At 45.0% G+C, this 26,781-nt stretch overlaps 1 protein-coding gene and 1 long non-coding RNA gene across 4 annotated transcripts in view; one reads left to right on the plus strand and one right to left on the minus strand.

Annotated features, from left to right (window-relative positions):
- The window catches only part of LOC138491639 (uncharacterized), a 317,517-nt gene extending 304,427 nt beyond the window's left edge, over positions 1-13,090 (minus strand). The window contains exon 1 of the long non-coding RNA XR_011276053.1: positions 11,372-13,090. This is a non-coding gene — a long non-coding RNA (uncharacterized lncRNA). The remainder of the gene's footprint in view (positions 1-11,371) is intronic.
- ATR (ATR serine/threonine kinase) overlaps positions 1-26,781 on the plus strand; it is a 1,676,349-nt gene that overhangs the window by 108,603 nt on the left and 1,540,965 nt on the right. For all 3 annotated transcript variants that reach the window (XM_069618270.1, XM_069618272.1, XM_069618271.1), the window contains exon 3: positions 10,103-10,252. In XM_069618270.1, the coding sequence (XP_069474371.1) occupies positions 10,103-10,252 (150 nt within the window). The remainder of the gene's footprint in view (positions 1-10,102; positions 10,253-26,781) is intronic.

The following is a 26,781-nucleotide window of genomic DNA, read 5'->3' on the forward strand; positions in this document are numbered from 1 at the left end:
CTGACCTGGCGCCATGGTGTCGTGGCCTGCCGCATTCATCAAAGAAATAGGAATACGGTTTGCTGGGTGTTGACGCCGGGATCTAGGTGAATGAATGCAGCGGGCAGGCGCCGGCGGGGCCGCAAAGGATCTGTTAGTTACAGATCCTTTGCAAATTAGGCGTCCTGCGTTCGGCGAGTCCCTGGGAGCTGGTTCCTGAAGCCCACGTCTGGGTGGGCATCAGGAACCAGCCCCCAGGGCCTCGTCATGATGTTCCGGTGCCGAAAAAACAGTGCCGGTGTTGGGGACCGCCAAACACTGGCACAAATTAAGCACTGGGTGTATCCACAATGGAGGTTGGGGAGGGTAATACATTTGTCCGGGACTGTTCAGGGAGACACACTGTCTTATCTCTCAGAAAAAGATGCATCAGAGAGAGTGAAGTTGCCAATTTAAAGATTTAACAATCTAATGCAGCTGTTGCTTCATCGATTAATCAGTTAGGCAGAAACTGACACTGGCAAAAATATATATGAAATGTGTGCCTGGGGTTGCTGATGGTACTCTTGTTCAGAGGAGAAATGCCTGGCATTTCGGTGCAGGACTGCCCAGGTGTGTGGGACCAGACTGACTGATATGCAAATTGATATTTCTCCTCTGAAAAGGGTGCAGTGATCCAAAACATGGTTGTAGACCCACCTGAGTTGAAGAAATTCCATAGAAGAGGACAATTGACCCATGTTTGTTCTCAGTTTAGGGGCTTCCACGCTCCTTTTTACATATGTATTGGAAACTGCTCAAAGTATGTTGGAGAATCATTTTCCGGTAAATTACTGAAAACTTGATTAACAAAGGCATGAAGCACCTTTGCGGTTAAATGCAGATTCTGGAGGGGTAAATTTGTTGGCCAGAGGCCTATTTAAAGCTCCAAGACCCAATTCTTTTAACTTGAGGTAAAAGTCCTATGACATGCAGAGGGATCAGTGGAAGGCTTGAGATGAAGAGGATTCCAAAACACAGTGGCATTCAGGTATAAATGCAGAGATTGGAGAAAAGCTGGAAGTCTACCGGTTGTAGCTACTAGGGTGTGTCTCCTTGTAACAGTGCATTGGTCCAAGGAAAATAAAAAACAATTTTATAGGAATGTTTAAAAACCGTAATTTAATCGAGGGTGTGGCCCTGAATTTTAGATACTCTAGACTGTAGCAGTTTGTGGTCCATGGTATCATCTTGAGGATATTTACAAAAGCCGCTCACATTTCCTGAAGGTCCTCTAGGGCCAGGACCCTTAGGTCATGGTCTTTGTTTTTTTAATTTATTTATTTATTTATTTATTTATTTACAAGTATTACAGTAGTGATATCATGCCAACAGACAGAAACAGTAGATCTTCTCGTATAAAGACAACTTGCATTTCAATTTGTAAATCAACTTTTCTGTCCTAGACAGGCAGTGCATTTCCTGGACCCATTTCTCAAATTGAGGAGGGATCCGACCTTTCCATCCTCGAAGAATAAGTCGCTTAGCCACAATGAATGCTCTAAAAACCAATTTTTTATGGGCGGAACTGACATCAGCCAGCCCAGAATCATCACCCAGAATCACTGTCTTAAAATCAAGATCAGACCCTCCACCCAAAACCCTGTCACACACATCACAGACTTCATTCCAAAAATCTTTGACCCGCTCACAGCTCCATAGCATGTGTTCCAGTGACCCATCTTCCCGGACGCATCCCCAACAATCATCATTATCAGTCATGCCTCTTTTTATGAAGTGTTTCTGGACACCAATATACGCAATTGAGAATCTTAATTTGTCTAGACCTTTCACTCAGATTCAGCGAACACAAAGAAACATTACCACACATATCCTGCCAGGCCTCAACATCAATCTCAGACCCGATTCTCTCACTCCAAACTCTCTGCAAATTATCATTACTCTGATAATGTGACACAATTAGCTTGTATAGCCTACTGGCCGAACCATCTTCCTTATTGTTGGAGTCAGCCAGAAAAATACTCCCATCCAAAGAGTCGGACCAGTCTACCTCACCCACAGATCGCTTTAGGCGTCTATAAGCAGAGTCTGACAAACCCTCAAAACTCCATATCTCCCTTAACTCAGCAGCAGTCAACCACCGAACATCATTACCCAAGTCAGAGACCTGTTTAATACCCATCAAAAACCATTCAGGCCAAAAAACTGTCCTGGAATTGTCCCTAATCATAGGATTCAGCCAGATAGAGGCACTCTTGCATTTAAAAGTGTCACGGCCTAGCAATGACAAGACTTCCACCCATGAGGTGCGTAAAAACAACGTAGCTAACATACTACCCCCGGAAATCTTCGTATTAGTGGTCAACAAGGCATCTGGGCCCAACGGCCCATAGTCATTCAACACCGCTACCGCCCAGCTGTTCAATTCACCATTCAAAAACGGAACAAAAGAATGAGCAGAAAAGGCCAAATGGTAGGCCTTAAAATTCGGAACTCCCAAACCACCCAGGTTGACTGGAAGCTGTAACTTCCAAAGACTACGTCTTGGTGCTTTTCGGTCCCATGAAAATTCCTGGATCAGACGGTCAAGATCTCTCCAATAACAACTCTTAATTTTCAATGCAAGCATACTTGAGACAAAGTTAATTCTGGGTGCCAAATTCATTTTCATGGCATTGACTTTACCCCACATGGAAAGATTAAGTAACAACCATCTTTCCAAATCCATGTTACAATCTCGAATAACCACACACATGTTTTCATCAACCATAAGGGAGACAGGATACGTTGGCCACACCCCCAAATAGCGCAAGCGCACATCACACCAAGTAAACCCCAGACCCATAACCAGAGTCTTATCACACCTGTTGGACAGAGGCAACACTTCTGACTTCAATCGGTTAATTTTGTATCCCGAACAATCGTGATAATCAGACAAGATCCTCATCAGACAGGGTAGAGACACTTCCAAATTCTGCAGTACCAACAAGAGATCATCCGCATAAAGCCAAGCTTTTTGCACAACACCCCAGCAACTAACACCTTGTAAATCAGGTCAACTCTTGATGCAAATTGCAAGAGGCTCAATCGCTAGAATGAATAACAGAGGAGTAAATGGACAACCCTGACGCGTGCCCCGATGCAAACAAAAAGGCTCTGAAACCACACCATTACTCTTAACGACAGCAGTAAGATTCGCATATAGAAGAGCAACCCAAGAAACAAAATCCTCGCCCAGATTCATCCTCCTCAGCACCGAAAACAAGTAATCCCAACTGACCCTGTCGAAAGCTTTCTCTGCATCAAGGGAAAGGACAGCCGCATCGCAGCCCAATCTATCCGCAGTTTCCATGGTAAGTAACAATCTCCTGATATTACTAGACGTATGCCTATTTCTCGTGAATCCCGATTGTTCCTCATCAATCAAAGCAGGCAAAAACTGTACTAGGCGCATAGCAAGAACTTTAGCGAGAATCTTATTGTCGGTATTGATAAGGCTGATTGGACGATAACTAGCAGGATGATTACAATCCTTCCCCTTTTTCAAAAAAAACGAAATAGATGCATGGTTAGTACTTTTAGGCAACACCCCATTCAGTTTGCTAGAAACAAACATATCTCTCTAAAGCTCTAATGCCGAATTTGGGAGGACCCTGTAAAACTCACAAGGGAGGCCGTCTAGACCTGCGGACCTACCCACATTCAGGCTTGAAATCGCACTTCTGATCTCTTCAACCGTTATCACGTCCCAAGAATATCCCGCTCCACATCCCGAATCCTAGGCAAATTCAGATTGCCAAAGAGTCCTCACCCCTACCAGATATGCCAGCCTCATTGCTATACAGATTCTCGTAAAAGTCACGAAAGATTGAGTTAATTTTCTTGGGATCAAATGTGATCCTACCCTCCCGGTCAATCATAGAAGCAATTGCTGACTCCGACATCTTTTTCTTTAACCTGTATGCCAGCCATCTGTCACAACGTTCACCCTTTTCAAAATAAGTACATCTAGAGTAGAACAAACCACGCTCAGCCCTTAGTGATAAAAAGTCTCCCATTTCTTTTTTAAGTTTTTTTGAAAGTTGCCAATTTACCTGAGTCAGTTGGATCCAGCATCAAATCCTGAGAGATCTCACCAATACGTAAATCAAGATCCTTCCTTTTCCTCTCCTCTCTCCTCCATTGACCACTAGACAGCCCTAGACAAACTCCACGCATACAGCATTTAAAGGCTTCCCACGTGTTCGATACACTGATCTCTTCTGAGCGATTCTCCATAACAAAATAGTTCGCTTCCGAAACCACCCGCTCCAAAATATCATCATCGAATAAAATAGAGGTGTTCAGCTTCCATGAGAAACTTCTCATACACTGAAATCTAAGTTTCAAATGCATCTCAACAGGGGCATGATCACTTAATAAAATATTACCAATCTCACTAGAGACAATATTTTCGGACACATTCCCACCAGTAAAAATCATGTCTAACCTAGAAAACAAATCATGCGCATTAGAAAAGAAACTGTATTGTCGCTTATCCAAATTCATCAGACGCCATGTATCTTTCAAATCATGTTCCTCCAAGAGCGATCTAAGCGCCCGATGATGGTGATCACAATGCAGCACACGCCTGACCTGACTTCTATCCAGCATAGGGTCAACAACCGTATTAAAGTCCCCCCCTAGTAGAATATTAGAATTATTTAAATCTAAAAGGGATTGTGCCACCATTCTAAAAAATTAGCCATCATCCACTGTAGGAGCATATACATTGCAGAGTGTGAACAATTCCCCCTGAATCTCAACCAACAAGGCAATCATTCTACCTTCCTTGTCCGCACACTTTCTCAAAACTTTTATAGGTAATTTCTTCCGAAACAAGATGGCCACACCCCTTGACCTTGATGAAAAGGAAGAGCCATAAGCAGAACCAACCCACTCCTTTTCCAATTTTGAAATTCCATCTGCCAAAATATGAGTTTCCTGTAAGAAACAGATGTCAGCTTGCATGTCCTGTAACATATGAAACGCTTTCTTTTTCTTTAGCAAATCATTGACCCCATTCACATTCCAGGAGACAATACACAGATCATTAACTGCCCCACCTGTGCATGAAGCCATCATTATACCATCAAGGTCTAAAACATCTAAAGCAAAAATAGAACCAAAAAAAACGGAAGAAAGACACACACATACATTTGAACAAAAAACAAAGAGTAAAAGACAAAAAGAATAGATAAGACAGCGAAGTCTATTCAGCCCAAACAATAATTGAAACAACATTCAGAACCATTCCCAGGACCCCTCCCAAGGCACAATAGAAAAACACCAATGCATCTAAGTTACCCTTTCCAAGAAAAACTAGAAAGAGTGCATAAGTAAAACCCAAAAACCCACAAAGATAACCCACAAAAACCCCCAGCCCCCAACCACCAATAAAACCATAACAATATTTGCTAGAAGAAACTAAGAACCTAACGAAAACAAGAAATCCGAAGTAAGGCATAACTGAACAACCAAACCCCCCAGAAGCGTAAAGCGAGCCTCAGCCTCATAAACAAAAATGTACCACCTCCCAAAGCAGAAATGCAGACCTGTGAAAAGAATAAAATTAAGGCTGTGTTAATCAGCATACAAGAGGGACAAAAAGAATCTTGTCAAAATGCCTGACACTCCACCAGCCATAAGGCACATCCAAATGCAGCAAATGCAGAATGTGTGTCAGTTCCAGATCTATACAGATATTTAGTTATTGCCCCATCCAGTGAAAATATCCAAACAAGGCTGTGCTGAAGATCCAAAAAACCATATAACCAGAATGAGCACACAGCCATCGCTTGAGGTAGCCTCTGAAGTTGACAGGCTGACAACGACACCAATGTGCTTCTAAACGTTTGTCAGTATTAAGCCAGGGACCGCAAGTAGCCAATGTCCGTTTGCTAAAATCTTCCGGTGCATACGACTCCCAGCCGGTCACTGCGCACACTATCCAACTGCAGTACATACCTCACGACGGGCACGCCAGTTTTATTCTGCTCCAGTACTTGATCCAGCCAATGTAGATAAAACAACCAAGCAGCTCCAGTTGATCACTTCCGCCGTAGACCACCTTCGTCCGCAACTTCATTGTGGGCACCATATGCGCAATCAGCTCCCATCCGTTCCAGGAACGAAACGCTGCCCGATCAGCTGACTGGGTGTCATGCGTTCGTCGCACGCCTCACGCCGACTGGTTCCTTCCTCTAACCCAGACTGCGGCACCGCGGAGCACGGACCGAGGCCGCGAAAAGAAAAAGAATCCTCAGTAAGTCACACAGTTCTTGCATCACAACGAAATGCCTGATGGAGTTCCAAAGCATCTTTTAAAGACGTAACAATGTTAACTGCCATGTCCAATCGGCGCCATTTTTTATGTATGTTCAAACACAGCATACATTGTAAAAAACGAGAAAAAGAGAAATTAAAAATCTGAAAGTCATGCTGGGGGATGGGGAAGGTAGACCAAGATAATTCACTGGTAAAAGAAGGCACAGGAAGACCCCTTTTAAATGTATCCAACCAATCAAGTGCCATAGCAGGATCAGATGTGCACTTCTCTCCATCAGGAAACACAATAGTAAGGACACTATTTCTACTGAGAAAGGACCTCAAAGAGAGCTGTTTAGCCAAGTCTTAAGCCGCCCGAAATGACCTCCTCAGGAGTAAGATTTCCCTAGGATAGTCAGGGTAAACAAAAACGGATTTACCTTTTGAAAGAGGCATTCCCAACCAGTCTGGCAGCTTTCATCAAGCGTTCCTTTGACCTTAGATTCATAAAGGAAACCAAAACATGCCTTGCCTTGTCCCCCAGGTGTTTACCAATCCTAAAAATATTATCAATGTCTTCCATCTTGATTGTATTACAATGAAAACTGTCTTTAAAAACTGGAAAAACCAAGGAAGGCAGGTCCTCATCATCACCAGGGTCCTCTACTCCAACCAATCTGATGTTTCTTGCTCTAATCCTCAACTCCAAATCCAAGCGTTGTTCTTTTTCTTTTTTCAAATCAGACCTCAGATTATTGTAAGCCTGGGAGCTGCCTGCTATCTCAGAGCTCATAGATGAGGAAGATTTCTCTAACTCAGTGACCCTGCCATCCATTTGACCAGTTTTCAAATTGAGCTCAGCCATAGTTAGTTTAATATCACTAACCTCTTGGGCCACCTGAAGAATGGTCTTGTAGACATCTCCAAGGCTTGGGGTTTCCTCCAACTCAGGAACCTGTTTGGGTTTCTTTGAGGCAGGGTTTTCTGCTTCACCAATCTTCTTCTTGGAACTCATTACAATTTCTTTATAATTTCTTCAGGGAGAGGTCCAGAGCAGTTGAGTTAAGCTGCTACTCTGCTGCCAGCCATTCTAGAATCACGTCATGGTCTTTGGTAAGAGGTGGGCTCCCTGAGCTTTGTAACTCAGCACCAAGAAGACAGTGGATTTCTTCCCAACCTATCATGGGTTTATTTTCAGCCTGTAGTTTGTCACACCCCACCTATAGGCAGAATCGAGAACCCAATGCAGGATGAGGTTTTCCCAGGAGCCCAACAGAGGCTCTGGTGTTTTGACTTTCTCATACCCTCACTTGGATAATGTGTTGCAGCAGGTAATGACAAGGTCCATCCTCTGCTGAGCTGGCAGTAGATGTGCCATTCCCTCCCGCCTATCAAAGTGTCAAAGTTCCCAGGTCTCTTCCACCTAGATCCCGGCTTCAACACCCAGCAAACCGTATTCCTATTTTCTGTCTCTTACCTTTTGCTCTTTTACCTAGGCCAAGTTCTGGCCCAGAACGCCCAGTGAATTGTGGGAAAGTCTTCCCTCTCGACAATACAAAGACTGGGTGACTATTCTTTCCTAGTCTGACCGCTCCACCTCTGGGTTATTGTGGCACTCTCTTCTCCTTTGTTTCTCTCCCTATCTGTCTACAAATGTCAACTTTCTCCTCATAATCCTGTTTGTCTCCCTCCTCCACCTGAAGATGGCTCCCTCATATTCTTTCCTTTGCCTCCTACAGCTCAGTCCTCTTTATCAAGTTCCTTTCTTCTTCCTGCTCCTCTTTGATCATTCTCTCCTCAAGCTTTTTCCTCATTCTTTTTTGTCTAAACTTCTCATTTACCTCCTTAACCTTCATCCTCTGCCTCACACTTCTTTCATGAGCCTCCTTCTCGATCTTTCTCTCTTCCATCTCCAATACCTTCTTCAATGTTCTTCTCTCCTCCTTGATCTCTCCCGTCTCCAACTTCAGGCTCTCCTTCCTTCCTTCCTTCCTTGCTTGCTTGCTTGCTTGCTTGCTTCCTTCCTTTCCCTCCCTCCTTTCCCTCCTTCCTTCCTGTACTTCTCCAACCTTGCCTCCTGTACTTCTCCAACCTTGCCTCCTGTACTTCTCCAACCGTGCCTCCTGCACTCCCTGGTCTTGGTTCTGTCTCTGCCACTTTGTATATCTGTTCCCACAAGGGAATTTGGCCCTGAAGCATTTTACCGGGGCCATCTTTGCTTGTTTGGTTGTGGGAACAGATTTGTTTGCAGAGCTTGAACGTTTGAACCGAATACTAGTTTGACTGAATGATGCCAACGCTCATGAATTTGAAAGATTTTGCAGATATAGCCAAAACGTGCACTGACACTGGGACAAGACTTGTGGGGAACCAGTTCTGCACTATGCTCAATTGAGTGGACTGTGACCACCCTGATATGTGGTGAACACATACTTGCATGTGTTCGTCATTAATCAGCTATTTCCCTTCACAGAAACATTGTAAATGGCATCGGAAGAAGGACTTCTCTTCAGTGATTCGATTAAAAATGCATGACCTGTGGGAAGCAAGCTTTTCACCTGATGTAGGGGGTTGTGTGCCATGTATCCGACGCCCTCCGTCCTATCCAGGGGTTGACCTGTAACTTCCAAACTGGCCCATTGGGTAGAAACTACAACACTGAGTTGAGCCATTAACTGGGTCTTTGGTAAATACACCCCGCGCATCTGTGTTTTTCAGTCAGCCTTCCTTGTTAGGCTGTTGTAACGTGCTTTAATTGCGAAAAGTGAATCCATGCGTGTGCCACCAGTTGGTTGGATGTTCAAGAAGGATTGCTAGACCATTGTATCTACGAAGAATAAACCATTGATTGGAAAGTAAAAGAGAAAGAAAAATGTTCTTTGTTGGCTAGTAAGGCAAGGCGAACATGCAGAAGAAAAGAAAATACAAAAACTAATACGAAGAGAGCTGGAAGCATAAAAACAGCGGTTCATTGTAAGGATATTCCAAGCGAGTTATATTGTACATGCTTGACTGCCTTTCAGAGAACATATGTTAATATATACTTTTATTTTGTATTCATTGATTTCAATTTAGTTGCTGGAATGCAGAAATCTTAGTTTAGCACAACTTCACACTGTAGCTGGAATCTCAGAGCGAATAAAACTGCTAGGGCTGCAGGCTTCGGCGCCTTACAAATCCAAATCAAATATCCTTTTGAGAACTGGGCAGAGTTTCTGAGTTCCATAGGTCAACTGGTTGAACTTCTGATTGTAATCCTGAGCACCTTGAAATGCTCTTTTTCTAAATTTATTTTTGTATAGTAAAGTGGGGACAAATCAGAAAAGACTTCCATGATGGCCACCGGAAAATGGGATTTTAGAGATTTAAATGGAACAATGAACCATCACACATCCGAAGAGCAAATTACCTGGCCCCACCTGAGAAACTGGCACAAATCTAGTGTTTAACACCTGCGCCGAAACTCAGTTCAGTATGACTTGAGCCCTCATTTAAGAACTCCTCACACCCATAAAACACAGGCAATTGGATACTCAAATGTACTATCTGGAACACTATTTGCTTTTATGATTTGTTTCAACTATGAAAATATATCTGATCGCAGTTGGATAATAAATGAATGTTGCTATCACACCAACACTGGAACTTAGTGGTGATTAGTTGTATGTATTGTGGAGTTGAATTCTTTGAAGCCAAGTGGCTTGAACACCGGAGGTTGGCACGAATTGTCCACACATGTGTTAATGATAAAACATCTAAATACTCTCTTCGAAATTCCGATAGCATATATTGATCATTGTTCGTATTTGCTTTTCAGTGGCTTTGGAGCTGTCGAAAAGGGGTGATTCTCAGCCAAGTTCTGTGATGCTTTTGGACTTCATCCAGCACATCATGAAATCCTCCCCCCTGATGTTTGTAAACGGCAGTGGGATGCAGTTACACACGGATGCGGAAGAAAGTTGTATCGGTGAGTTGAAATTATTAACAAGAACAGCAACGAGGTTAAACTTTATACCCCCGAAAAATGTTGGCCACTAATGGACATTTTGATTTAATAGGACGGCTTTGCTGTACTGGAGGGTATACACCTTGAACCCGTACTTAATGGAAGCTCCCACTTACTTCCTCGATCATAGCTGTCTGATGCAGCTTTTTTTGTGAATCTAACGTTTACACATCTGCATGTCAGCTGGCCCCCTTTCACGAACATTTCTTTTCTCATCACGTACAGCTGGATCCGGCTCCATTTTTATTAGAGCCGTCATCTGGTACAACACACTAGTCACAAAACAATCTGATCTATCCCTCCAGGAATTCAGCGCCTGGCATTTGTTGCATAAAGCACTGAATAAAAATGGCATAATTTCCCCTGCCTTGATGCCCCTTGTATTTTCTTCTGTGGCTCATAAGAAGCTAGAGGTGCCCCGGAGGAATAATTTGTGGTGGAAGGTGAATGCACACAGTATACACTTCCTTAACAGAAGCAGTTGCGCTAGTAATGAGGAGCAAGGTCAGAGTTACATAAAGCTAAATCTTTTATAACACGCTTGATACCCGAGACCAATCTCTAAGAGCGGCACTGGCATTCAAACCTGTGTTGATCTGTGTTGTCTTGCTTCCAAGACAAACGTGTCACCCTTGAGCTATCCCCCGGCCCATTATAGGTGCTCCTCATGGGATGGATACGCAGGTGTACAGGTCTGGAAACAGCCCCCCTCTACAGCGTTGGATGTGCAAGAGCATGCACTGTATTCCTGATGTCACCCACGAGCATAAAGAGAAAAGCTATGCGGGTGATGGGGATTTTTTTTAATCAATGATTGTTTCGATTCTTGGCTGAACCTAGTGCGGATGGACCAATGGAGGCCACTCACAAATCTCAACTCACTTTCTGCGATATTCTGTTTCTGGTATCAATGAATGACATACAATGTTTAGGGTGAACAATTTCTAAGTCTCATGGGCTATGCTTATGTCACAAGTCTAGGAGGAGAGTACAGGGCAGAGGCTATCGCTCACTGTATGCAAGTAGATTAAGGGAGATTCCGGAGACAATGCTAGAATATAACGGATTACAGGTACATACCAAGCTGTTAGTTGAAACAGGTATTCACAGGAACTGCAGGAAATCAGAGGAAAGTTCCATCAGAGATGGAAACCATACTTAATTTCTATATGGGTGCCGTGATTACTATCGTCGCTCCCTCACTGCGAACCTTCACCAGACCTCTGATCATCAAGAAGGGGGGAAACGCATAGTGCAGCTTCCCGCTCAAATCCTGGAGGAACGCCTCTGTTCCCAGAGTGCTCCGGTCTATGCTCCGGCTGAAGAATCGACTCGTTTGCATGTTCAGCCTGGAACCGAATACATCTGTGTCTATCGGACCCCATTACTGCTCCAACTGGTGGCATACGCTCTCGTTGAGCTTCCAGTCAGTCCATCAAGTGACGCAAGTACCAATCTGCCACCATGTTGAGGGTCCCTGGGAGATATTCAGTCATCACCGAAATCCCTGCATGTAGGCAGTAGTGCTAGAAGTCCTTTGCTAATTCTGCCAGGAATCTGGACCTTGCCCCTCCTAGGTGGTTTATGTACCCGAATGCTGAAATGTTGTCCATCTTCAGGAGTATGCAACAGTTTGCTCTGTCTGTTCTGAAGGCTTTTATTTCAAACGACTAAGCTAACAGTTCTAGACAGTTTATGTGAAGCCATAACCCTCCTGAGCTTTGTTTTCCTCCTGTCTCCAGTGCGCTGCGCCGAGCTCCACAGCCCGCTCTGCTGGCGTCTGACTTTATGACTAGGTCCGGCTTGTCTCCGAATATGGCACGCCCGTTCCATGTATCCATATTCTGTAGCCTCCATTATAACTCTGTATTTGATTCCTGATATAAAGGTGTCGTTTGGTGGTATCTCAGGCCCTGTTGCAGGTGCCTGATCTTCAGTCGCTGAAGAGCTCTGTTATGTAGAGGCTTGGGAAATATGGCCTGTATGGAGGAGACTAATAGCCCTACTAACCTCGCTAGCACCCGTTACTCTCCTGAAGGCTCTCATTGGTATCAGCCTTTGTGGACGTGCTCTCTTATTTTGGTGCTTGTCTGTTTCTGGCCCAGGACGGATTCCAACATAGCCAGTCTCTCCTGAATAGGCCCCACTCCTTGAGCCACTTCCTCCACCAACGAGTTTTCGAGCACCTCTTTAAAGCTTAGCACTAGGTCGCTCTGCGCTTGCTCCTCCTTATTCCACTCATGATCCAACATGGTTACTGGAATTATCTCTTAGGGTGCTGTGTGCCAATGCCTGAACAGCACAGGCTGAATTGCACACCCACAATTGAACTCAGTTGGTTTAATTATTATTATTTTTATAAATACATTTTTTGAACTATTTCTGCACCTCAAGTATACTTGCACTCCCAGCAGCAGCACTATACACCTTTATTTTCTATTCGATCTGTTTGACGAGACAAGTTTTTCTGTTAATCTTGAATCATCCTTTATTTTCTTTTTGTGCTTGTTGGATTAATGTGCTGTCCCCTTTGACAGCCAAAATCTCATTTGGCTGCTTATCCGGCGTATATCTGTGTGTTCCGTTATAATGGCTTGTGTTGAGCTCCTCATCCGCAGCGAGTGCTTGTAGCGCTGCTGCTATGCAGGCTTGGTCCTTCATGCCACTACCGTGCCTGCCTTGTCGCGGGTTGCTGAGCTCCTGTGGTGTTTCACCCCATGGCGTCTCATTGGTATAATGGTAAGCCGTGTTGCATATGCGACATAGCTAACTCCGCCCCCACAATAGAGGGGGCCACAGCACTCCCGCAGCTCTGCCCGCTGCCTTGCAGAGCAGAGCGGGACCACGATTGTGCTTGAAATAAAGCACAGGACCCCTTTGGCCCTTAGCAGCAAGCAGCAGTCGTCTATGTCGTGCTCGAAACGCAGTGGCTCGTGATAACCTGCTAACTAATGAAGATCGTGGAAATATTATTGTACACAGCAACTATTAACAGCGCTGAAGGCTGCCATGACACACTAGCACCTACAATGCGCTCCCAGTGCAATGCATATGACAAATTACATAATTATCAATCTGTCTAGTCCATCATATAGTTCTATAGGTGCTCTACAGTAAAGATATGTAATTATCTTGCTGAAGAGCAGGAAAAGAAGAGGTGGAGCGAAGGACATGAAGCGGCTAGAGTCCAAAGACGGGAAGTGTTACGCACTACAGAAAGGAGTGTGAAGAAAGGGAAATGTAGTCTAAAAAAAAAGATTTTAAATTAAATGAGAAAGTTGATGTCATTTTCTGTTCATTTGTGGAAACAGTAGAATCAGAGAAGTTGAAGCATAGTGCTTACCTCCGGTTTTGACATAGAATTAAACAAACAGGACATAAACTCAGAAATGCTGATTTACTATGTACCCTACTTCATGCTTGCACTACCTGTCACTTTGGCTGCACACTCAACAACTAACAAAAGCTTTCCCAAATACAAAAAGACACAATCGAATTCTCTTCAATGTAGCAAAGGCACAATCAAATTCAATGATGCTGGCTAGGAAACCTTTGGAGTGACATAGGCCTAAATTCTAAGTGTAATGGACAGTTTCTTTTGCTGCCCCTCATTCCACCGTGTAATGTTCTCTAGTATGTGTCAAAAATTAAGTGCAATTCACACGTGGAAAGAACTGCTAAAGCAAACGACAAGAGTACTGACACTAAAAATTACCAGCTCTCCATGCTGATAGAATTTATGCAGCCAGTACTTCCTTTCATGTTTTGGACGTATGCCAACAACTTGGGCGGGATACCTGGGAATTGGGTTAGCCCAGGCAGACTGCAGCGCTCTGGTACTTGATTCTGCATTCATCCTTCTGCATGAAAATCACCATTTTAAAATTCAAATCAGCTTTGGTTTTACACCAGAAAGATTACATACATTTGGTTCTAGAGATTCATTAGCCTGTTGGTGGGACAGCATTTCCCCGGGTGCAATGGGTGACATAAAGTTGTTGTGTCTGCATGCTCACATATTTTGGATCACAGTTAGTAAAAAGCTGGCATGTCACAAGCTGCAGCTGTGAATCATTTTCTTGTTGCTCTCATCAGTCTTATCCAGGTTCTGCTGGGAAAGCAGAGGTATGGGCAATCTTTGAGAAGCCGCTTCACCCCCAATTGTCTAGATGAATAATTGAGTCAGGGGCTTGAGAAGAGGGGCCAAATTAATGAGGGTGAAAAAGCTCAGATGACTCATTCCTATCAAATTTCATATTGAAAAAAGGCACCGATCCATCACAGAACCGGATTGTCCACTGCTCTGTATCACAGCCTCAAATGGTTGCTAAGAGAGCATCTTAAATTAGTGTATAGCAGCTTTTAATACCTCTTCTGAATTTTAATCAGATACAATGATCTTGATACACGTTTCAGTTGTTTGGTCAATTCCTTTATCAATTTTCTGTATCTTCTCAACAGAGTAATCGGCTATCCCATCATAGAGTGTTTGTGATGGAGTCAAATCTCATTGTTTTTTCGGAAAGGGGTCGAGGATGAGAGGAAGATACTGTAGCTTTAGCTCAAAAGTGATTTTTGCAAATGTGCTCTATGAACGTTTTCAGGTTGTGTGATAAAACCAACAGCAAAAACTTAATGAGCTTGATGAGCCCAGGATTGTATTTTTTGGCACTCTGTTTATTTATTGTTTGCTTGTTAGGCACTTATACAGCAAGTAAAATACAGTTTCAAAGCGCCCACAGGGCGAGGAGAGGGAACAAGGGAGTGAAATGGATTACAAAACACAGTAATTAATAAAAGCAGTGGAGGGAAAAGGAGGAAGGACCAACCTATTCAGAACGTGCAAGTGCAGAACGTTCAAGTGCAGTTGTTTATGGCTGGCCGAGAGGAGATGAATGAGGTGTTGGGGGAAGGGAGGGGGGGGTCTGAGGAGCCAGGAAAGAGACGCGGACAAAGAGGAAACATGTTTGTGGTTACAAACCTTTATTAACAAACAAATGGGGGTTAGAAAATGCCTCCCTTCCCCTAATCTAGGAGGAATTTCCCTACCTTAACCAAAGCTAATGAATCTGTCCAGTGTTAAGATGTCCAAACAAGATGCCTTGTGTCGGTAATCCCATTCTGGCCCTCACACTCTAAATAAACTCGAGGGTGTAAGGGTATTGACTTGAGTTTTCCAAGCGCTCAAATTCAACAAAAAAGTTCCAATCCAACAAAAAGTTTTCTAATGAACAATGTTCACAGTTCCAGGGATGAGCTTCCTTACCCAGATTCCTTGTATCAAGTTTCACCAATTCAAAAGAATATTCGGGTTCCAAGAGGACTAATCTCTCCCCTCGCCGTATTTGCATGGGTAGTATAGCTCAGTGGCAGCGCGCTTGTCTTGGAAGCTTGTCTTCCACTGCCCGCCGACTAGGCCACCACTTCGACTCTAACCTCTCCTTTACTCTCCACATTTCTCTTACCTTCCGTGCCTGTCGATACCACCTATTCAATGTACGCAAAATTCGACCCTTCCTCACCTTCCATGCCACGAAACTCTTAATTTCTTCCCTTATCTTTTCTCGTCTTTTCTACTGCTCTGCTCTCTTTTTTGGCCTCCCTGCGTCTCATCTTGCCCCCCCTCAAATCCCTCTATCACTCTGCTATCCGTACTCTTTGCCTTCTCTCTCCTCATGACACCATTTCCTCTTCGCTTTCTTCTCTTGGCTGGCTTCCCTTTCATTCACAACTTAAATTTAACTTCCTCTGTCTCGTTTTTAAATCTCTTCATGATCTTGCCCCCCTACCTTTCCTCTCTCCTCTCTTTCTGCGCCCCCTCCGCTCTGCTGACCTCTTCCTTCTCACTGTTCCACCATCACCTTGTGCCTCTTACCGCTTCCGATCCTTTCAGCTCCTTGCCCCTCTACACTGGCACTCTCTACCTCTCCCTATCCGCTCCATCTCCTCTTACTCCTCCTTCCGCTCCTCCTTAAAATCTTACCTTCTTCATCCCCCTCCTGACATCCCTTATTACTTCCCTCTTTCTCTTACTCTGTTCTGGTTCTATCCTATAGTTCTTGGCAATTTGTCCTGCATACTGTTCTCGATTATTTGACTCATGTTTGGAATTTATGCTTCTAATGTATTCTTGTTGTTGTAATGTAAAGCGCTTTGGCGTAAAGCGCTACATAAAATTATACAAATACAAGATGATGCAGAGCAACACCGGTTCAAATCCTCGGTCCGCGCTTAGAAACCTCTTCGGTATTAAGCGCGTTATAAAACAAAATTATAATAATAATGTATACATTATAATTAATTTGCTTCTCTTGGGATATCTGCTCCCTTCCCCAAGCTTTCTCTTCCCATGTTACACATAGAAAATCTCAAGGGTATGTATCTTCCCAAAGGTTCTCTTTTTTTTCTGTACAATTTCACAATAGTTAATTAATTCAAGGCCATGGCCTTCCTTGAAGTTTTTTACAATCAGGTCGAGACTTGCGGACCCTCTTTGCCGGCTACAAAATCTACATCCACCAATCAGCAGACCATGCACAACTCTGCCCGAAAATATCATCCATCGAAAACGACCACCAGCTCAAGACCCGTCTAACCCTAGTCCAGACCGGTTAGTCCAGCGCCTACCCCAAACTGAATCTCACCAGGACGGAATTCCTGTACCTCACCAACAACATTGAATATCCCCATGTGCAAACCTGGCTGTCCTTCATGAACCATGGGGGCTACACCCTGTGCATGGTTTTTGGGATTCTGCATACAGAAACTACTCCTTCAAACACACATTGCAAGGGAAACTCAGACAGCATGGTACCAACTATCTCTCCTGCAGGAACCCCCAACACCTCCCACTGGTCACCAGGATCAGCTCCATTGTACATTCCTGGCTCTATCCCACCTGGACGAAGAGCTCCCCACCTTCTGGTTCTGGGTTGAAGGGCATATCTTTCTGTGCCTTACTCTTCCAGGGGCAGACATAGCAGAGCAGTTAAGGCTATACTCTTAAGAGGGTGCCAAGATAGTAAAAGGTACATTGTAGGATAAACATAGAATAAGGCAGTGATAGGCAATTAGCGCCCTCTACAATTTCCAGCCTACAATCCCATCAGCCAAAGCCATTACAGCCAATGGTGGAGGATCATGGAAGTTGTAGACCAAAGCATATGGAGAGTAGCAGGTTGCCCATTTCTGCATTAAATGGTTATTCACACAGTATAATGTATATTTGTGTATAGATTGGCGCAGGAGAGAAAATGCAGTGTATTACAGTAAGATAACATTTTAGTATGGAAACGTTGGTAATGGGTGTGCTGCTGGACTACCAATTTACAGTTGGGAGTTCCTGGTTGTCAGAAACTGGTCAACAAGCTTCAATAATTAACTATTCATTTGGTCGACGTGACCACCTGATTTTATGCAAAGATGCAAGACAGACCTTGCGCATTCTTAAAAATCTCACTGAACCTGTTGGCCGAGTTCCTTGGTTTATATACTCAACCTGAGAGAAATCCACTGGCTCCCTGGTGACAGGTGCCAAAATATGTACTAATGCTTTCTGTAAAATGGTGCATGTCCCCAAAATCACACTTCATATTTAGTGCTATGCCTCCACCTGAAGGCCATCCATGCACAGTGACTCTTTTATTTGCCATTTACTGCAAATAAAGTTTGTTTGTGGTAAATATCAAACGGAGGTTTCAAACATCACCCATACTCGCCAGCAAGGTCGAGTATCATGCAAATGATACTTGCCCATTGTAAATGTTGCTAATGTGAGTGGGCTAGTAGATTTTGCAAGCCCCGCAGGATCAAGGAGAGAACAAGGTCAGGTTGGGCAGGGTTAGCAGGGGGTGGTGGAAAACTGGGGCAGAGGGAGAGTGCAAGAGAACAAGGTGAAGTGGCGGCTGGGGGTCAGAAGGGGTGTTGGAACAGTGGGGTCAGGTCAAGGACGACCCTGAAAAGGGTGTTGAGGTTTATAACCTCTGACACAGAGACAACAAGGTACGGTAGGGATGGGTAAGGGTGGAGGAATATTGGGTCGCGTGGGAGCACCAGGGATGAAGGCAAATGATTTAGAAAGGGAATTAGCAGAGGGTAAGGGTGTCCTGGAAAGAAGGATTGGAGGGGGAGGGAGCTGACCAGAAGTGTGAAGTCAGGGGTGAGGGTGGGGGGGTTAGGGAGGAGGAGAAAGTAGTGGGTTTTAAATGGTTCGAGCAGTTCCACATGTCAAACATTATGCATCTGCTCATTGACTTGCATTAGAATTGATCACCTGGAGGGGGAAGAGCGGTTGGAGTCGAACAGTGGACCCCTGGACCGAAATAGGTTGATAATTAGACATAGAATCAATGTTTTAGGTCAGTCACTTCAGTAGAAGTCACTAAATATTCAGGAACTGATTTTAGTTCTAATGTAGGGTTTTTAGAATTGAGAGAAATCGAACTGTATTCCAAATGAATAAACAGAAATCTGTGCAGTTATAAGGAAATGGAGCTGTCAATCGTTTGCAAAGGCTGTACAAATATTTGTCCCCAGTGTGACGAATCCTTAGATGTCATCACTTCTCCTGAGGTGGAGCCCCTTCCCATGAGGCAAGGGAGGTGAGGATGCTACCGGATAGTCCCCCTGAGGGTGGTACTCAGTTGGAGGATCTCATGGGGAGAGACTCACCTCTAGGGACAAGGGAGAACGTGGTATAACACCCCTCACCCAACACCTTACACACCTCCCTACTATGTAGACAACCGTGCCCTACCCAACACTTCCATGTACATCTGTAAACCTGAAAAGTTAACATCTACTAATAGTAAACTGAGGTATCGCTGCAGTGCCTGGAACACGGAAAAAACTAAAAGTACTGAGACGAGGTGGCTCGAAGGCACGAGGGTTGCCACAGAGCCACTAACAACATGGACTGACGTTACACGAGGGTGCCACAAGCCCTATTAGAAGGATACTGAAGGACTCTGCATCTTCTACCGCGGAAGTCAGGAGTCTGCGTCAACTACCCGGGAGGTTCAAACCAGGCAAAGGGAGTGAGAAGGCGAGACGTCGCCAGGTCCAAAGCAGCAGAGGAGCCAGCAGGATACTGACACCTACCTGGATTGCTGAAGGAGTGGCAGTCCCTCATCTGTTATCACGTGGACCACTGGTTCAAACGGATGCTGTTCCCGAGCAGAGGGTGAGACGTTGATGCCAAAGAAGCAGGTAATCTAGGAGCTGCTGTAGAAAGCCGGTTGGAGCAGAAGGGGACCGGAGAGGCTGTACAGTTGAACCACGAGCCAGTGATGCCTGCAGTTTGGGAAACGGTAACAGGAAATGCGGGAGACCCCCGCAGGGTGCAGTGGAGAGCCAAGCATAGCATCAGGGATAGAATCCCTCATCTCGGTGGGTACAGAGATATGACTGGCCACCAGAGAAGGGTCTGGGACCCGCACACAAGCCTAGAGAGAATTAGAGGGAGTCCCCTTCATGCTGGTGGTCAAGCAGAGCCACTGGCCACCATATAAAGGTTGAGCCACCAAGAATCGAAATATAACGCAAGTTATCTTCTATGGGGCAGTACCTGAAAGGGAAACAACCCAGGTCTGCTCAATCCACATAGTAAAGAGATACAGGCCTGGGACATGTACCCACAAGCGAAGACCAGTATAATCTATCTTCCTCAGAGCAGTACTTGGCAGGGAGTGAACCAGGTCTGCCAGAACAAACCATTAGAGGATTGAGCTGTGAACATTGGTGTACAAGAAGCCAGGGGGAAGGGAGTAATTCCCCCTGGTGTTGTCAACTGTGAAATAAAGCCAGAGAAAGGGCAGGGGAAGGGAGTCATTCCCCCTGGTAAGGAACTTGCAGCCAGAACTGTGCCACACAGTACAGGAGGAGGGAGTCATTCTCCTGGACCAAGAACTTTGGTGCAACTGAGTAGTTTAGTTATAAGTGTAAGGGACAGAGATGGGGACATTTTAAGACAGAACTGTGGACTCTTTAATTTACTAATACATCTGACAGGCCCATTAGCAATTACGTTGAAGTAGCAAAACCCCTCATAGATATAGGGAAAGATAGGTTTTCTCTTTTTTTAATACCAAATAAGTCTGTAGCAATCACTGTGCCACCTCTGTGTCAGTCTCCTCCTTCTGCACCCTCACAACACGGTGTGTCCAATAATTGTGCCTTCTTGGGAGATGGATGAACATCCAGCTTTAAACGGGTACACTGCACCATTCAAACTTTTTTTTTTTTTGCAACCTCCCATTCAGATATGGTCTCTGTATTCAAAGATTCCCAGGCTTTGTCGCTGTGCATGCAGCGGCTCACTTTGTCTTCTTCTTGATGACAATGTGCAGCGGGTTCTGTGATCCCTCCTCCGGCAGTCCTTCTGTAACAGGGCTACGGGCCCTCCAGGCCATTCTTCCCAGCATGGGGTTCCTTTCTTTGCAGAGCACGTTGCAGGCACCCATAGCAATCTGGCTCCCGTTGTAGGCCCTGCACCATCATTACCCGCTATAAACTGGTGCTGCTTCCAGGTCGTAGGGGGCACCACTGGAGTATAGACCTATTGAAAAAGACACCAAGCACTGGTTTTTCCTCAAGTCTAACGCCCTACTGCTGTTTTTGAGTATCTGGTTTGCTTTATGTGGCCCTCCTGAGCATCGCAGTACTGCCTTTCTTCCTCGCTCTCTTTACCTCTGTTTTCTGACCTTTTATTCCCCTTCTTAGTTATTTTACTTCTAGCATATCTTTTCTCCACCTTGCACTATGCTGCTATCTCTGCCTGCCATAATGTGGTCCTGTGGGTTTTTTCTTCTTCACTTGTTCCCCATTCATTTTGGCATGTTCCCCCATACCACTCTGCTCACCTGTGTTCCCCAGCAGGTTGCAGAATGGCTGAGTGGATGGGACAGCCATCAATAAAGCGACTGTAAGGGTACTGTTTTGTTTGGCGATTCAAAGGCTTCTTTCTGGGCAAACACTTCATGTGAATTCAGAAGTAAATCCCAGGCAACCATTCATCCAACCAAGCAGATGGATATTCTGAGCTCCCAATATGGAGCCTCAGAAAGGCCATAACCATATATGGCAAGAACGTGTTCCCATTCCACCAGGGTAAGCAAGGCCTTGTTGCAGAGTCTCATAAAAAATAGGTCACTATTTCAATGGAGCTGCCTGACGAATCTCATGATGTCGTCACTGCTGCCATATGGGGAACCCCTTCCATGAGTCCAGGGAGGTGAGGCTGCTACCCGAGAGTGCCCCTCGGGGTGGTTCTCATGGGTATTACCCGAATTGTTCGTTTACAATTGTTCGAATGACACAATTGTTTGAATAATAGGGGTCCTAATTAACCTTCTGCACAATTGACCGTATGGTCATTTTAATATATATTATGGGTTGGGTTGGTGTAATAATAATATAAGGGGATTGGGAGGGGGGTTGGGGTGGGGGTTGGATTGGGTGGGGAGCTGCGGGGGGTTTCCCCCGCATATATATCCTAATTGACCGTTTAAATTCGGTCAATTGTGCAGAAGGTCAATTGTTATTCGAACAATTGACATTCGAACAATTTGTATACAACCGTTCTCATGGCCGGGGAAGCCTCCTGTGGGACCAGTGATGACTATTGTGGGATAACCCAGTATTCACCTAATCCCTACACCTTTCCTGCACCCCACTCTCTCCACCCCTGTCCTCCTATCCCATTTGCTTCTGTAACATACAGGAAGAAGAGAGGACTGTGAAGAGGAAGAACAGGGGTAACTATCATGAGGATCCAACACAGGAAAGGACTGAGAAGAGGAGCAGGCGCGGATCCGCAGGGATCACTCAAGAGAACTTACCTGAATGGTCTAGCTTCCAACTGCAGACCTTAATTGAAACAGACATAAAAACTGACAACAGACTTGCCTCTATGTCGGATGCTCCAGCGAGGAACCGTGAGAGGGACCGAAGCATGCAGACAAGGATGGCAGGAGCAGACCCAGGCGTGGAGATGCTGAAGGGGCAGTCTCCAGTGGACCCGCTGAGAAAACCTAGAGGTTGGCTGCTGGGAGCCCCAGCAGCAGAGCCATGCAGGGAAATGCCGAAGAGAGTCTGAAGCGTGGAGCCACTGCAGCAGGCCGAAAAGAGCCCCCGAGTGCTGACAAAGGAAAGGATGACACTGGGAACCCCACAACCAACCAGAAGGCTGCGGCCAAGACCCTGAAAGTATTTTGGTGGCTGAGCCTATGGTTGGGGGGTCCCCAGAGGGTGCAGGGACCCCTGAGAAGCATAGTGAATGAAAAGTGGGTGAGAGAAGGTAACCCCTATTACCCCCTATGCAATACTAAGAGAGACTTTAGCAAGATATGGTAACAAGGGGAATAGGCTCTGGGACCCTTACGAGAAAAGGATATATCGAGCAGCAAGAAGGTTGAATCTTCTTTGTGGCAGTACTTGGAGGGAAGTCGACCCAGCGCTGTCACAAGAGAGAAATTGTAACGAAAACTGTGAGAGAAATACATGTGAAGACAGTACTTGGCAGGGGAGTAAACCAAGTCTGTATGTGAGATCCAGAAACCATAGAGAGAGCTGTGAGATTAATACAGAGGAACACAGAACTTGACAGGTGTGTAAACCAAGTCTGTGTTTGGGACTAAGACCTGATAAAGCAAGAACACCGGTCTGCCAAGCAGGCTCAAGGACCATCAGAGTTGTGAGAAGCAGCCAAACTCCTCTTACTAGTTGCAGTGCCTGGTATGAGGAAACCAGGTCTGCCAACCATGGTCAGGGACTCACCACAGCTTTGAGGGACATCCAAGCCACTCTTCTTCATCACAATGCCTGGTAGGGGGGAAGCAGGTCTGCCAACTAGGGCCGGGGACCCACTACTGTTTGTAGAAGCATCCATACTCCTCTTTGTCACAGTGCCTGGTGGAAAGAACCGGGTCTGCCAACCAGGGTCGGGACCACAGAGACAGAGAAGAAGCCTGAGAAGGGCCGGTTGGTGAACAGACATTTCTCGGCAACTGTTGAACTGTGTTATAAGCCTGAGCGAGGCTGTGGAAGGGAGACAGTTGATGAACTATACCGGAAGCCTGAGGAAGGCATGGGAAGGAAGACATCTCCCCAAAACTTGAACTGATAAACCTAGAACTGTCTTTTTGTCCAGGGGAAAGGAGCCACTAGACTATGAAGACTTCCTTTTTATTTTAGTTTACTTGGAGTGTGAGGGACAGAGCTAGGATTCTGACATTGTACATTGGACGTTTTGCTTTGGACATTCTGACTTGTTATTTTGGTTGAGGCACGTAAACCCCTCTTAGAGTTAGGGCAAGATGGGGTTTTCTTTTAATTTTCTAACTTGAATAAATGTTTATGCCAACCACCATGACCAGTCTGTGTCAGAATCTCACTTCTGCAACCTTACAGCTGTCTCCAGCCAGTAGCTTACACAAGGAGCCGAGCAGGGGGACCGGCTGGGGAAACAAACTATGTGTTTGGGCACCCTGTTACTGGAGTCTTTGACTCTCAGGGGCACAGTGCAGATTTACACCACCAGTGATGCCACGAAAAAAGAGGTTGCTGAACTAGTAGGGAAAAGCAAATGGAAAATGGAACACGTGGATTCGATACTTGGGTTTCTCTGTCTCCTATAAACGGAAAAAAATAATTGAGGAAACTAAGATGGAAGAGAAAGTGGGAGCTTGTTTGTCTCTAGCAAAGGCAGTCAGATGCAGCTTATGTGAATTCTCCCTGCTGCCTCTAATTGAGTTTTACAGGGCAAAGATAGCTGCGATTGTTTTGTATGGATATGAATTGACGAACTGCAGGAGCAGGACGTTTGTTGACATCTTGGAAAGGAGGATATTGAAGAGAGTGTTTGGGCTCCCAATCTCAGTCCCCGTTAGTCTGATAAGATTAGAGCTGGGGCTGGTTTCCTGGTGGGCTCAGCTGATAAAGCGTAGTCTCACCCTGTTCTTTAAGATGGCCAGAGCAGAGTGATCACACATTGATTACTTGAACATCACTAAGGGAGTAAATCTCATCCTATTTAAATTCAAGAAAAAGTGTGAGCAATTTATGGAAAAGCTAAGATTGCGGGGTCCGGTTTCAGATGATACTAAAAACGAAGGTTAAAAGATGGGATAATATAGCAGATCTACAAGACATAGGGCGACTAAAAAGGTACAGTGGGCAAGAATGATTGTATCTGCTGTTAAGGGAAGTTCGACTGTATGTAAAAGAAATTCCCTCGGCTAAACCTAGAGATTGGTATCTCAAATTCAGATTCAATTGCCTGCCGATTTTAGAAGTAATTGGGCCTACATTGAGGATTCCTTCAGAGCTATGAGTGTGCAGCTTGTGTGGAGAGGAAACAGTTGCTGAAACATCTGGTGATGTATTGTCCTAGGTTGTTGGATAGGAGGATCATAACTTTTGGAGCCTTCATTATTTATTTATTTTTTTATTTGCATTTTTAAAGCACTCACACAGCCCGGGGGCATCGAGGCGCTGTTACAGATTTTTTTGTTTTTGTTGTTGTTGTTGTCTTAGTTGCATATTTATAACGCGCCTAAATACCCAGAGGATTCTAAGCGCGGACCGGGGATCGAACCTGTGTTGCTTCGTATCGTCTTGCTTCCAAGGCGAGCTCCCCTGTCAGCATCATAGCTGCAGATTTATAGCATAGGCTGATGACGACGGCGCATTTGTCACTCACGTTGGCACTGGCAAAATTCCTGGTACTCATTTTTGATAGACTTGATGAGGTGATGACGCAAGCACAGGCTAAGTTAGAGAAGTTCACAGCAATCTAGTTAAGGGGTGCTGGTTACATGTACCATACTCTAAAGGCCAATAAATAACCAGAGGTTACAGGAGAAGATGTTGTGCTTTCTACTGTACTGTTTTAAATTGAATTTCGACAGGTAATATCGCAACACGAATATGCTAGGGGAGAGCCAGTATGTTTTTCTTTTTTGGAACTGCTGTATTGTGTGTGTGTATTTTTTTAGTAGCAACATTTATTGTTTGTTATTATGTAAATGTACTATGTGTACTATAAACATTTTTATTAAAAAAAAAATTCACTGTGTCACAGATTAAGCTGGCCATCCTAGTACAACCAGACAATTTCGAGCTGTTTCTATACCCATTTCTTGGAAAAAATGTTTGTCATCAGATGGTTTGCATCTAGTGGTGACATCATTGTTAGACGGTATAAGGAGGATGGTACATAGAGGTGGTGTGAGAGTTCTTGTGCTGCTGGACTTATTAGCTGCATTCAACACCATTGGCCACCCCATCCTCCTGTGCATAATTCAGCGCTTTAGCCAATCCTTCCCCTGAAGCTTGGTGTGGGAGTTCAGGGAGGCCCAGTCCCTGAAACCCCCTCATGTGCCTTGAATGTTAATGTGGTTACCATCATCTGTCACATGATGCTTCCCAATACTTGGTCTAGCCAGAGTTCTATTTTGTTTTTTTCAGCAAAGTAGTTCTGAGTAAACCTGGATTCAGCCAGACCCGAACCAGGGGAATGGAATTGAAAAACTGGCAAGGGGAATGGACTGGGAATTGTTTTGCCCAACAGAGGGCCATAACCCAACATTCGAAATAACCACCCTGGGGTGGGTTAGCAGAAAAAAAACTAGCAGTAAAAACGGACTGCAGGAGAGACCCAGAAATTGTCCTTGAAGCAACACTTGGCAGCCCATGGAAAAAGCAACTAAGAAAACGAGCAGCCTGAGCGCCTTGCTGCTACTCGTCAAATGGAGATTAAAAAGTGGGCAGGGCTAAGAGAGATTTTTAAAGCTTTGCACCTGTGTAACCCAGTCCATTGGGAAAGACTAGCCACAGATTTTCCTTCAGAGTCATGCGAGTCCTGGAACCAATGGAAGTGAGGGGGGGATAGACCCAGGTAGAGAAGTGTATAAACAGAGGGTGAATAGGAGACGGAGTGTGGCTGTAGGGATGATGTCCGGAGGCAAGGAGGACGACTGAGAGACCAGGTGGAGGACGGACGGTGGAGCAGAGTGCTGAAGAGTTGGTGACAGAGTTGATGTAGAATGCAGGTGCAAGAGATATTGGTACTAGGGGAGTGTGCTGTGGATGTTGTATAATGAGAGTGAAAGACAGAAAGATAGAAAGATAGGAGAAAGAGGTAAGTGTAGAAGGAAATAGAGTGAGTGGGATAGATAAAGAGAGCGGATTGTAGGAGGGTGTGGAAGCAGTGCAAGGCGGTAGTGGTAAGGGCGGAGTGAAGCAGGAAGGGGGGACATAGTTGGAAGAGATGGGTGAAGAGTTTTGTGAGAGTAATGCACAGAGGCATAGATTGGGGATTTGGTGTGTAGAGTGGTTACGAGAAGGGTGTGTAGAGAGGTGAGGGGAGGGTCTGGGGAGAGTGTGTACATCAGAGGGACAGAAGGGGAAAGGAAGAAGACTGAAGGCTGTGAGAGAAAGCGGAGAAGGGAGAGGTGAGAAAGAGTAGAGTAGAGGATGAGGCTGAAGGAGGG

This window comes from Ambystoma mexicanum, chromosome 10 (genome assembly GCF_040938575.1).
Source record: "Ambystoma mexicanum isolate Mex_15411 chromosome 10, UKY_AmexF1_1, whole genome shotgun sequence".
Taxonomy (NCBI): domain Eukaryota; kingdom Metazoa; phylum Chordata; class Amphibia; order Caudata; family Ambystomatidae; genus Ambystoma; species Ambystoma mexicanum.